Source organism: Actinia tenebrosa, unplaced genomic scaffold (genome assembly GCF_029948245.1).
Source record: "Actinia tenebrosa isolate PJP-AT-01 unplaced genomic scaffold, QUT_ActTen_1.0 PGA_scaffold12__29_contigs__length_12842862, whole genome shotgun sequence".
Lineage (NCBI taxonomy): Eukaryota > Metazoa > Cnidaria > Anthozoa > Actiniaria > Actiniidae > Actinia > Actinia tenebrosa.
In genome coordinates, this window is record NW_028292572.1 from 12,547,798 (window position 1) to 12,559,909 (window position 12,112).

Here is a 12,112-nt window from a genome sequence, read left to right on the forward strand (position 1 = left end):
ATATGGTATGTTTTCATTTTCTAAATACCCATCTCAAGGGTTTCAATTCTTCAGTTGTTACGAATCCTCTTGTGTTTGCAACATCGATTGTTAAAACTCCCCGCAAGTAAATTGAGGCAAGCCATTTTCAGTCTTCTCTTATCGAGCTCAACATCAGGTCACTGAACAAACTTTGAACAATGTCAACTAAAGTTTTAATGGTTGCCGTGCTGATAAAACTGCTTTGTGCTATAGGTATGTATGTAGTCTGATATGCGTGATAAACCGGCTCCGCCTGCGTTATACTTTATTCGGCGATCACCTTTGGTTCACTAATTCAGTTTATAATTTCTCTGCTTTTATGTGTCAAGTATTTCCCTGTCAATGTATTTATTTTCTATCCAGCACGAATTGTGCAAATTATTTGAATTTGCTTGCAAGAAACTGTTTTTTCCCCCGTGTTGCGGCAATGCGAAATCGAGGAAGGCGAGGAAAGCGAGGAAACCAAAAATTCAGTATATTCATATTTAAGTTACGGACTTGACTAACTGTTTAATACTCGGTAAAGAATCATGAAGCTTACTGCACGGAAATGTAAAAGTCTGTGTAATCAATGTCTTGACAATTACCCACTAGGTACAGTCATTTCATATTTATATTATATTTATATTAATAAGTAGATTATGTATTTTTGGTTTCCTTGGTTTCCTCGGTTTCCTCGATTTCGCAATGCAGTGTTGCTAATCCTCGGCAACTTCTCAACAGTTTCAACCAAAAAATGTACCCCAAATTACACTTTATGAAAGAGGTCTCCAGTCACCGATGAGTTATCGAGCATCTCCCAGTGTGTAAGTGCACTGATTGTAAATTTGGTGCAAGTCTAAAAACAAATCTATAACTCTTTTTTCTTTTAAATCTTATTTAAGAATGTTCGAGTAATTCTTCGATCATCGAACAGTGGGAAGTTCTGATGTCTATTTACAATTCTACTAATGGCGAACAATGGTTGAAGAAAGACTTTTGGAACTGCAGCGGAAATCAAGTAAACTGTCGTTACTGTTTCTGGTACGGCATCACATGCGACCTCTATTCTAATGTTACGGCTATTGTTCTAATGGATAATAATTTAACTGGATCTCTCCCACCTATGTTATGGAAATTGAGACATTTGGAAAAACTTGTTCTGAAATCTAACAAGAATTTAGGTGGAAAACTAGAAGATTTCATCTATGGAAACATGACGAAATTGAAAGTAATTGACTTGTCGTTTTGCGGTTTTGAAGGCGCAATACCCGAAGAAATATCTTTGTTGACAAATCTCGAGGAACTGCGGCTTTGCAGTCAGCGTGGCACGCGAAAACTAAATGGTTCGATACCTCGAGGCATAGCTAAATTAACCAAGCTCCGTGTCCTTGGTCTTGGAGAAAACACCTTAACCGTTCCTTCGCCGTCACGGCTATTTGGTGGTCTAACAAAACTAGAGGTACTCGATCTTGAAGATGTAACTATTAAATCAACATTTGATGTCTTTTGTAACTTGACTGGTGTAAAGTCTATGAACTTGTCGAAAACTGGACTTCATGGTGAGTTGCCTCTAAATCTTGGGAAACGTTTTCCAAAGATGGAGGAGTTGTTGTTACCAGGAAACTATTTGAGTGGTTCCATACCTAACAGCATTGGAATGATAACAAATCTTACAAGACTAAGCTTGGCCAATAATAACCTTTCTGGTGTTATCCCAGGCAACATTACTCTTGCAACTAAATTATCATTCATTGACCTTACGGTAAACAACCTCTCGTCTATTCACAATGAATCTCTTTTGCTCTCACATGATCTAGAAATCCTTTTGTTGTCGGATAATCCAAACCTCAATGTCAGTTTTGCACAGTTCTTGCAGAGCCCGGACACGAAAACCAACTCGGGTCCAGCCAAGCTGAAAGTTCTTATCATTAGTAATTGTAGTTTTTATGGCAAAATTCCGAAATCAATCTGGTCGTTTGGGAACTTGATTTACGTGAATGCTCGATACAACAAGCTAAGCGGTTATCTCCCCGAGGTACTGGCTCCAATGTACACTCTTCTTCACTTTGATGTCTCTCACAATCATCTGGAAGGACCAATACCGTCGACTCTAACAAGGATCGAATCTCTACATCGTCTCGACATCCGAGGAAACCACAAAATGACTGCATGTAGTGAATGTAAAAACTACACGTGTTGTAAGGCAGTAATTAAACAACATGGTCTAAAGATTGACTTCAAATACATGCTGCATAAATCTCATGCCGGTAATTTCAGTTGTCCTATGGCTTTTCTCAGGGTAACCAATGGTCCAGTGTATCTAGATGCAAGGTATTATGAATATATGTTCTGTAAATGTGACCCAGGTTATTACGGTGAAGGAAGAACATGTCGAAGATGTATGAAGGGCGGGAAATGTGTTGACACCGACAGGCACCACATGATCATCCGCAAAGGATATTGGCCTGAGCCAGGCCCTAAAAATGTCACTCATTTACACATTTGTGACGACAAGGAGGATTTTTTCACCGGGGGCAGACGTTTAACGGCATGTAATCCTAGTGGTAATTGTAGCTGTCATCTCACAACCTCAAGTAGTAGTACACTAACTACATGTAGCAATACGTGCTTGTGTAGGAAAGGAAGCATTGATAGACTTTGTTCTCGTTGTCAGAAGAGATGGTACAAGTCTGGTAGCATCTGCCGGGAATGTCCCTCCCACCACCACGCCACTTACATCTTCATTGGTGTACTTGTTGTAACTCTTCTCATCTTTGCCGCAGCTTTACTTTATTTGAAAAACCGTCCAAGACTCGGTATACTTGTCATCTACGGACAAATCATAATTTTATTCTTTCTTCGTTTTTTTAACGTGATTCCAGCCTGGGTATTTGAAATCAATGTTATCATTCTACTCTTCTACCTTGCTGGGATAGGTAGTTCAATGAAAGGTCTCCTAAAGATTGCCGTATTTTACCTTCAAATCCTTGATGCAATGTTGTCTACATACAAGATGTGGCCCAAAGAAATATTACAATCCCAACATTACATCAGCTCCCTAATCAACTTCAATTTTCCAGGCCTAATGTGTGATATTCCAGATCTCTATACCCCAACTGGTCAATTCAAATTACTCATCCTTCTTCCAGTCGTATGTATTTTCATTGCATGGCTTTTTTATTGTCTTGTGTGGATAGCCGATAGAATAAGAGCAACTCGCTGGAACGTTCTGTCGATTAAGTATCACTGCCTACAGATCTCCGTCACATGTCTGAACCTTACCTACTTCCCTATAGGTCTACGATCTATTGCTGTTCTTGCCAGCTGTCGAGACCATTCGTCACACATGCGCATCGCTCCATGGATACCGTGCAATAGTCCAACCAACAGTTTCCTTCGGACACTTGCTTGGCTGTCTACAGTTATATATGTGATTGGTGTGCCTTTGTTTGTGTTCCTGCCTCTGTTGTTGCGGTATGTAAGGGCGCATAAACTTTCTAAATTAACAAAACAAGAAAAAGAAGCCTTGGACAAGTGGCTGGGATCGATCTATTTGCCATACAAGGAGAAGTGTCGATCATTCTGCGAGGTTTATGCCTTACTGCGCAAACTCCTATTGGCTTTTCTGATTGGCTACATCCCTGAGGTGAGCTCACTGCAGACTTTCTTCGTGTCAATGGTATTGGCAATCGCTTTGATATTTCATCTTGTTTGGCAGCCCTACCAGAGCTCTCTTGGTTGGCTTCCTATTGAGAACATCCTGGAGACTATCGTACTTGTCGTTTTACAGCAATCTTTTATTTTATTGCGATTTACAACCGTTGAAAAGCCATACAAAAAAAAAGTACATCTTCTGTGGATTATTGTAGTAGTCAATTGCATGGTGGTGTTGATTTTAGTGGTGATCATTTCAGTGCTACTCGCCAAACACGCTGCAAAATCGCTTAAAAACCGGTCAAGAAACGAAAGTAGTAGGACAAATAAGTTTAAGAATGATCTTCTGTCGTATTTTAGATCAAAAAACAGCCTTTTCAAACCTCTTTTGATGCGAGAGGATAAAGATACTTCTGAAGACGAATAGATGCTTCATTCGTTTCATGGTTCCGACTTTCCCTTAGTTACCGCTTTGCTATATCGGTTCCACAAGTTAAACTGACAAATTATCCTAGAATATCTTAGAATTTAAAACCGGCTCTAATCGAAAGTAATTGATTAGACATCGTCTCAATAGTTTATTTGTCTGAGTCGGAACTATGACTTATCAATGATAACCGGCCCCAGGGTGCGAGGGGGGCAACCACAGCAGAATTTGACATTTTGCATTTGAAATTTTCAAAATCCACCCTCAGGATATATGCTTATTGTATTTTGCGGCTTGTTCAAGATGGCGTCCACGCCAAAATTCCCTACTGCATTCCCTAATGTCAATTTTCCAAGGTTATCCCCTCCCCCCCCCCCCCCCCCCCCCCCTCCTCTCACCCTCCCACACACATCCTGGTGCTTAACATTGATAAGTGCATTACAACACTGGATAAGAAACTAATAGTAGATTAGCTAATATATATATATGCAGGTTTAAGGAAACTAAAAAATATCTTATTCAACTGGTATTATCTTTATTTTGATATGGACAATGTCATGTTTTGATTCGTTTTTTTTTTTTTTTTTCATTGTTTCACTAAAAATAAGCTTATATGTGTTGTTATCGAAGAGTTAACTAGGTAAAAACTAGTGTGAGCTGCGTCGGTGTTTCTAATGAAACAGTAATGACAATAGGGTAAATTATACACCGTGAAAAGATGAAAAAACTTACTGACGTTTCGGACGCTAGTCCTTCGTCGGAGTAAAAGAGAAAGAGGTGGTAGAAAGGAGTGTTTATATGATAGAATAAGACAAAAGAAACGTCAGTAGGTTTTTTCATCTTTTCACGGTTTATAATTTATCCTTTTATCATTTGTGTTGTTATCGGCGAAACTTATCGATTCAGTCTACTGATATTTGATAAATAAATGTTTTTTACGTTGAAAGCCACCTTGTCACTTGTTGTTTCTTTTCATGGATGTTACCTCTGGAGATAACTAAATTGTCTCTTTTTCAAACAAATCCCTGTCAGGTTCAAACATCTTGTTCCAGAAGAATTTCATGATGGCGAAATAAAAAGTTGCCTCTGTTGCGTTCATCACAATACTAACAGCTTGCAGAGAAGCTGGACGGTGTTCAAACTCGTGTATTCCTGTTATGTCTAGAGCAGCTTGAGACGACATTAGTACAAATAAATAAAGATTTTCTAGAAAATATGCAATTAGCGTTACATAATAACAACACTGAAAGCTGGAGGTAGCGGTGTCCTTGTTCGGGGCTGGAATAAAATTCCACAAGCAAACAACAAGTGTCACAGTTACTTCGTCTATAATGAACCCAACTTCGATAACAAAACTGATTGTCAAATGTTCATGAAGGATTAGGATAATGTTGTAGGTGATAACGACTATTAGTTGGAATGAAAGTGACCAAAACCTAGCGTAGCGAACCAGCTTTTTCCAAATGACACGAAAGCCAGGAAACGGTGACAATTTAGCCACAATAGATATTGATATTAAAGAGTTTACGGCTGATGACATTTGCCAGGCGACCTCGAACTTTGTAGGATATGGAAACACACCGGAATCATCACAACGGAGCGTGGCAAGTTTGGCCTTAAAGAAGCATTCTGTAGCATAGGTGGCATAGAATATTACGCTGATGTACCTCCATGCTATAAACATCAAGTAGAAAGCTGTTAAATAAGGACACATGCAGGCAAACAGACATATCGTTTTTTCCTCATCCAAGTACGACTGTCTGTGGTTTTTGATTTCATTTTCGACTTCTTCATTGCGTTCTTCTTCGTTGTCAACTTGTTCTGGTTCTGCTTTAAGCATTCAAAATATCATTTGATCAATTCCACGACGTCGTAAACAAATGGACTCCACTTTATACGTTGAAGCGGAATTTCATTTCATGTTCGTGGTTTTTTGAGGCTTTAGTTTCAGTGACTTCATTTGCTCTAAAGATCATTTGTTCGTGTAGATGTGCTGCTAACTGGTACCATCTCCTGAGTTCAATGAACCGTTTTACGTTTTACACCTGTAGGGAACCATGATTATCAGTTATACCAATACACACATCATGCAAATCCGTTGGCTGACCGACCGATAGAAACTGATAGAAAGGTTGCCAGATTATAAGTCCTAAAATATTACGAAGTTCAATGTCTCCGGTTCGACACTGAACTTGCATTTCAACGACCGTCATTCAAAAAACTGCGATAAAAAAAACATAATCTTGAGGACGATTTTAGGCTGAATCAAAGATTTTAGATTAAGTCTATTAAAATCTTCCTCAAGATATAGGTTTTTTATTGCAGTTTCTTGATTGACGGTCGTGTTGAAATGCTAGTCAGCGATCGAGATATTGAACTTCACGGGTCGCACATGGTCGGCAGCGTAACCTGCTGTTCGAAGTACTATGCGTTTGATGGTTTAAATTTATCATTTTCATTCAGACTATTTATTTGGTATTTATTTTATGCACTATTCTGGCTTTCCTTTTTTGATGTCAATGGGTTAATAGCTCCATTTGCAGGGAGCCCGCCGTCCTAAAAATCCTGCAAAGGAAGCCCACGATCACCATGTACCAGCGGCTATCCCTTTTAACAACGATTTCTGAGAAGCTGTGGAAGCAGCATGATCGGAATGGTTTCCCAGAAAACTAACGGATCGACCAGGCTTTAATTATGATTTTAGTCTTAAATCTATCTTAAATCTATTGTTTAATCGAAGAATGAATATTTTTGGAGTGAATTGGCTTCCCATATTTGCACTATTGCTGTCCTTATTTAGTTTTTGTGATCGTGCATCTTCGTACAGGTCAAGTTTACATGGTAAGTCATTATTCGAGGTGGTATCGAACAGGGACGGTGAAATTTTAATACATTTTCACTAAACTCCCCCCCCCCCCCCCACCTTGCCATACGATGTCACTATTGAGCCCCCCCCCCCCCCCCAATCAAAAAACTGTTCCGCCGTTCCTGTCGAACAATTGCCTTTATTATTCTTCAAATTGTTACACAAGTTTAAAAGTTGCCAAGCATTTTTTCTTGCGCTCTGATCGATCAAGGTCGTAAAGCATGTTGAAGCAGGGTCTGAATGGGGTTAACTGGGAGGGCTTTATATTCGCATATTATGCAAGATGTACCTTCTATATAACGGAATTTTTTATGCAAACAATTGCTTATGTATATTCGTAATTATTATATAACGGAATTTATGCAACTAACTACACGCTTAATTTTCGTTATATACTACACACTATATAACGGAATTTATGCAACTAACTATTCGCTTAAATTCCGTTATATATCAAATTTAAAAACATAGATTCATCAGGTATTAAACACCCGACAAACACTATGTTTGACACAGGTATTCGGACTCAAGCGAAGGGGGAAGTGGTGGGGAGGGGGGGGGGGGGGGGGGTTCGTATGTGAAAAATGATTAAAGAAAAATGATGAAAAAAGATATAAATAAATAGCATGAAATAAATAAATATTAAGGCAGCGGGTGATTGGAACAGTTGAGCGTACGAGACGTATATGAGAGTATTATGGATATGTATCGTAGATAGGTAGCAATGGTACAGTAAACGATAAAGTACATCGTACAATGTATATTGAGTTAAGAATAAAAGTGTTTCGAGTGAAGGCAACGTTACGATGGTAAGACCAGCCAGCCAACAAGACCAACCAGCCTACAGAACAACAGTTTTACTACCATATGTAGATGGTGTATCCCAAACTTTGCGTAGATGCCTTAAGACCATGATATTCGCACTGTTTTCAGATCCGAAACAACTCGCTACTAATAAGACCCAGCTCCACCTTAATACATAAATAGGGATTGCAGTATTGACTTACCGGAAGTGATGGGAGACAAATTAATAAGCCATCCTTAATTAAAAACATATTTCACATGCGAATTTGAGGTAAAAAGTACTTTAAAATAGACTTCACCAGTTGTTTGTTATTTATTAAACATAAGAATTATAATGTTTGACTTAACTGAGAATCATAAAATTTAACTGATAACTGAGGAAATTGATAAAATATAGCTGTTAACTGATATTGGGACCCCACTGATTCAGACCCTGTTGAACCTTCTGCAAATTACAAAATGTTGCGTGACATCTTGCCCAGGTCACCCTGCAAATGGCGAGGCGGTTCTTATAAGTGGAGGCGAGAGAGTACTTAATTTCTTGTAGATGCTTTTTGAGTTCGATTCTTTTATTTCTGTTCAGAGCGACGATTAAAGCCAGCGCATTTGAACTTCAACAAGAACGAGTTTTGCCTTGATAGTCTTCCCGTACCAGATAACCTACAACCTGATACCACATTCACGACAGACGAAGAAGCGATAGTGCTACAGGATATATATCGTAGCACAGGAGGCCCGTACTGGACACATCAGAGAGGATGGAATGATCCCGATCATATACATCACTGCTCCTGGTATGGTGTCAAGTGTGATAACAGGACTCATTATGTTATCAGTTTGGATTTCAGTGAAAATAATTTGACCAACACTCTTCCCAGCAGCCTTTGGAAGCTGCGCAACTTACTGGCATTGTGTGCACCTTCTAATACTAGACTCGGAGGGGAATTGAGGTCTTTTTTATTTCCAAATATGTCAAGACTTATTCGTATAGACTTGGCATATTGTAGTCTGACTGGCCACATTCCTCAGAATATAGCCAACCTACTCTCTCTCGTCAAGATACAGTTGTGCTGTCAACAAGGTCTTGGCTTATCTGGCCCAATCCCCTACTGGATTGGGAATCTAACAGACTTACAAGTCCTGAGCATCGGAGAAAATGATGTAAGTGGTGATATTCCAGAAAGCATCGGTAAACTCTACAAATTAAGGTTCTTAGACTTAGAGATTCTAAGTGGGCTCCGAGGGAATATCGAATTGTTCTATAATCTTTCATCCATGGTATTCCTTCACGTGTCAAATTGTGGCATCCACGGAAATATTTCGGATGATTTTGGTACATTTTATCCCGAAATGAATCAATGTCTACTGCCACAAAACAACCTACAAGGCATGATTCCTAGCAGTATTAAAGCCATGAAAAACCTTACTCAGTTAGTTCTTTCTCAGAATAAGCTAACAGGCGTCATACCTCGAGCCATTGGGGACTTGCCCTCCTTAAGGATAGTAGATCTATCGGGAAACGATTTACTGGGTTTTCAAAATGGGACCATGCTTCACAGCTCTAAAATAGAAGTTCTCATTCTCTCCAACAACAGGCGTTTTTCATCAGAGTTTAATAATTTAATAATATCCTTAATGCCACTGAACCAGTCTATTCGTATCCTAAACGTCAGCACATGTCACCTGACCGGGTACATTCCCGTACAACTCTGGTCATTTCCAAATTTGATTTCGATAGATATTCGGGATAACGAGATACGAGGTGCCATCCCGGACGTCCCTTTCGATTTATTGTTTCTTTTGAAAATTGATTTCTCGATTAATCAGCTCTCTGGTCCAGTCCCCGCGTCCTTTAGTCAGCTACACGTTCTGCAAGATCTGGATATATCTGGAAACCCGAGCATGTCTTCTCCTCTCGACGATAAGCGTATGCTGCAGAACTTCTTTGAACCAGACTTGAACGTATTAGTAAAGAAAGATCCGTCAGATAAGTTCTCTTGTCCCTATGTTCGATTCTCCTTTAATAATGGTCTTGTAATTCTTGATCCAAGCTATTACGCCTACAGCTATTGTGTCTGTGATATCGGCTACTATGGTTACGGTAATATTTGCCGTGAGTGTATGGAAGGAGGGAAGTGTATGGACAGACAGGATGGTAGTACATACCCAAGTGTTATGACAATTAGTACTGGCTACTGGCCATCACCTTCACCTAAAAACACCTCACATCTCGTTAGTTGTGACCCTAAAGGCTTAAGCATAACGCAACTATCTTCTTGTAACCCAAATGGCTCGTGTACATGTAATTTTGTGAAGAACGGGAATTCGTACTATACTCATTGCGAACCGTCAGGTATTTGTAGCGAGGGCAGTTATGATCGCTTTTGTACAAGGTGCATGACGTCGTACTATCGCAGTGGTAACATTTGTAGCAAGTGTCCTGATTATTCAAACTCTGTCAACATGATAACTTTATTTGTGGTGATGCTAGTTTTATCCCTTGTTGTTCTCTGGTGGGCCTTTATCTATGTCAGGAAGCGTACGCGTTATTTAGCTTTAGTTGTCGCTATCGGGCAAGTCCTGTTACTGGGTATCCTGTGGTGCTTTCAGCTCATCCCTGGCTGGCTTTTTGAGATTAACGTTCTATTTTTACTGTTTTACGTGGCTGGTAGTGGGAAAAGAACTCGGGGTTTGGTCAAGATTTCCATCTTTTACATTCAGATCGTCGATGCCATGATATCTGCGCACAGTTCGACATGGCCGCCTGAGATTCTGCAGGCTCACCACTACATCAGTAGCGTGGTTAATTTTCATTTTCTTGGCATGGCTTGTGAGTTTCCATCGCTGTTCACCCCCATAGGTAAAATCACAAGTGTATTGCTCGTTCCACTGGTTGGGTTGACCCTGGTTTGGATGTACTATGTTATTGTTTATCTCCGTTATCGCAAATCAAGCCATGAAACTCACAGAAGAAGAGTGCAACGTCGTCAATGGGAGTGTCGTCAGGCCAGCATCGTAATCTTGAACATCATATACTTTCCAGTTGTTAAACAGACTATCACAATGATCGCCCCATGTGACCATGACGGATATGTAAGCTACATGCATACTGCCCCGTGGGTAGAGTGCACAAGCAGAAATCACACATATGTTGCTCTACGTGTTATCGCATGGGGTGCCTTTGTATTCTATGTCTTGGGCATTCCTCTTTGCGTCTTCTTGCCTCTACTTCGAAAGTACCTTACTTTGCGCAAAGCACAAGAAAATGACGAAGAAAACCTGGAACTCAAAGAAAAACAGGCCATGATGGATCTTTGGTTAGGTTCCATCTACCTTCCTTACAAGGAAAGTGTTCGAGCAGGCTTCGAAACTGTTGCTCTGTTGCGCAAGTTTCTCATTGCCTTCGTCATCGCCTTCCTGCAAAGTACCTCTATTTACCAAACACTCTTTCTTCTGTTAATCCTGTCAATATCTCTAATCGTCCAGTTGTCACTGACGCCATATATAGATTCATTTAAGACATTTCCTTTGGAAAACGCGTGTGAAACCATTGTCCTATTGGTTCTTCTTCACTCATTCGTAGCGATACAATTAGCTGAGCTAACTCGCGATACGGTACTTCTGTGGGTTGTTATAGGGACCAACATGGCAGTCGTCGTCCTGCTAGTTGCTTCTGTTATCATAGTTTTTCTACGAAATTGGCTGATAAAACGAATACATCCTGAGATGGAAGGCGAAAGGATATCCCAGACATCACAAACCACTGTCACTCAGCAGGGAATTTCTTGACCGGTCAGAACTTCAATTCAGTTCAAAGAATCTTTGGTAAACGATTATCGGGTTCTGATATATAAAAAGATGACTAGTAGCTGACCAGCAATGTCCCGTTTAAGAAAGACTGACACTTGATAAACAAATTTTCTTGTTCTTCGGCTCTTGTTATGATAACAAACAGAAAAAGACTTTACAAGTGTTAAAATCGTAATGTGTTACTAGAATGTACCATAGGATTTGTTATGACTGTTACGACGGCTTAAAAATTAAAAATAAAGGAATAGTAAAACAAAATGTGTTTCCTGATGATCAAACACATCATTTAATGAACAACGTTAACAGCTTTAACAGTATGCTCTCATTAACACCGTATAAGTCCTGAGATCAAAAGAAAAGAAAGCCTCTTGATGGCGTCTTTTTGGCACCCTTGCAAGAGTTTCACCATATTAACAACTTCTTCACAACTCAACTTGCGTTATAGTGCTTGTTTATAATAGGGAGGAACGGAAAACCTTTTTTACTTGCTCGCTTCCTGTGTGAAGCTTTTTCAAAACATTTTGTATAAAAAGTTAAGTACGTTATCA

The 12,112-nt window shown here is 39.6% G+C and overlaps 3 protein-coding genes across 3 annotated transcripts; 2 read left to right on the forward strand and 1 right to left on the reverse strand.

Moving 5' to 3' along the window:
- The first annotated feature begins 57 nt into the window (after nucleotides 1-57).
- LOC116293764 (uncharacterized) lies at nucleotides 58-4,448 on the forward strand. Its single transcript, XM_031701231.2, has 2 exons — nucleotides 58-234; nucleotides 906-4,448. The coding sequence occupies exons 1-2, from the start codon at nucleotides 180-182 to the stop codon at nucleotides 4,082-4,084; spliced, it is 3,234 nt and encodes a 1,077-aa protein (XP_031557091.1). The 5' UTR covers nucleotides 58-179; the 3' UTR covers nucleotides 4,085-4,448.
- A 174-nt stretch (nucleotides 4,449-4,622) lies between these two features.
- On the reverse strand, nucleotides 4,623-6,356 carry LOC116293754 (uncharacterized). The gene has a single exon (XM_031701213.2). It carries the CDS (start codon nucleotides 5,922-5,924, stop codon nucleotides 5,082-5,084), a length of 843 nt encoding a protein of 280 aa, XP_031557073.1. The 5' UTR covers nucleotides 5,925-6,356; the 3' UTR covers nucleotides 4,623-5,081.
- On the forward strand, nucleotides 6,305-11,822 carry LOC116293751 (uncharacterized). Its single transcript, XM_031701211.2, has 2 exons — nucleotides 6,305-6,925; nucleotides 8,338-11,822. Exons 1-2 carry the CDS (start codon nucleotides 6,826-6,828, stop codon nucleotides 11,541-11,543), a joined length of 3,306 nt encoding a protein of 1,101 aa, XP_031557071.1. The 5' UTR covers nucleotides 6,305-6,825; the 3' UTR covers nucleotides 11,544-11,822.
- Nucleotides 11,823-12,112: the final 290 nt, after the last annotated feature.

Bases quoted from the DNA above. Each gene is read 5' to 3' on its own strand.
- LOC116293764 (XM_031701231.2), top strand. From the start codon at position 180: ATGTCAACTAAAGTTTTAATGGTTGCCGTGCTGATAAAACTGCTTTGT. The intron at 235-905 runs GTATGTATGTAG...ATCTTATTTAAG, and splicing joins AAAACTGCTTTGTGCTATAG to AATGTTCGAGTAATTCTTCG.
- LOC116293754 (XM_031701213.2), bottom strand. From the start codon at position 5,924: ATGCTTAAAGCAGAACCAGAACAAGTTGACAACGAAGAAGAACGCAAT.
- LOC116293751 (XM_031701211.2), top strand. From the start codon at position 6,826: ATGAATATTTTTGGAGTGAATTGGCTTCCCATATTTGCACTATTGCTG. The intron at 6,926-8,337 runs GTAAGTCATTAT...ATTTCTGTTCAG, and splicing joins GTACAGGTCAAGTTTACATG to AGCGACGATTAAAGCCAGCG.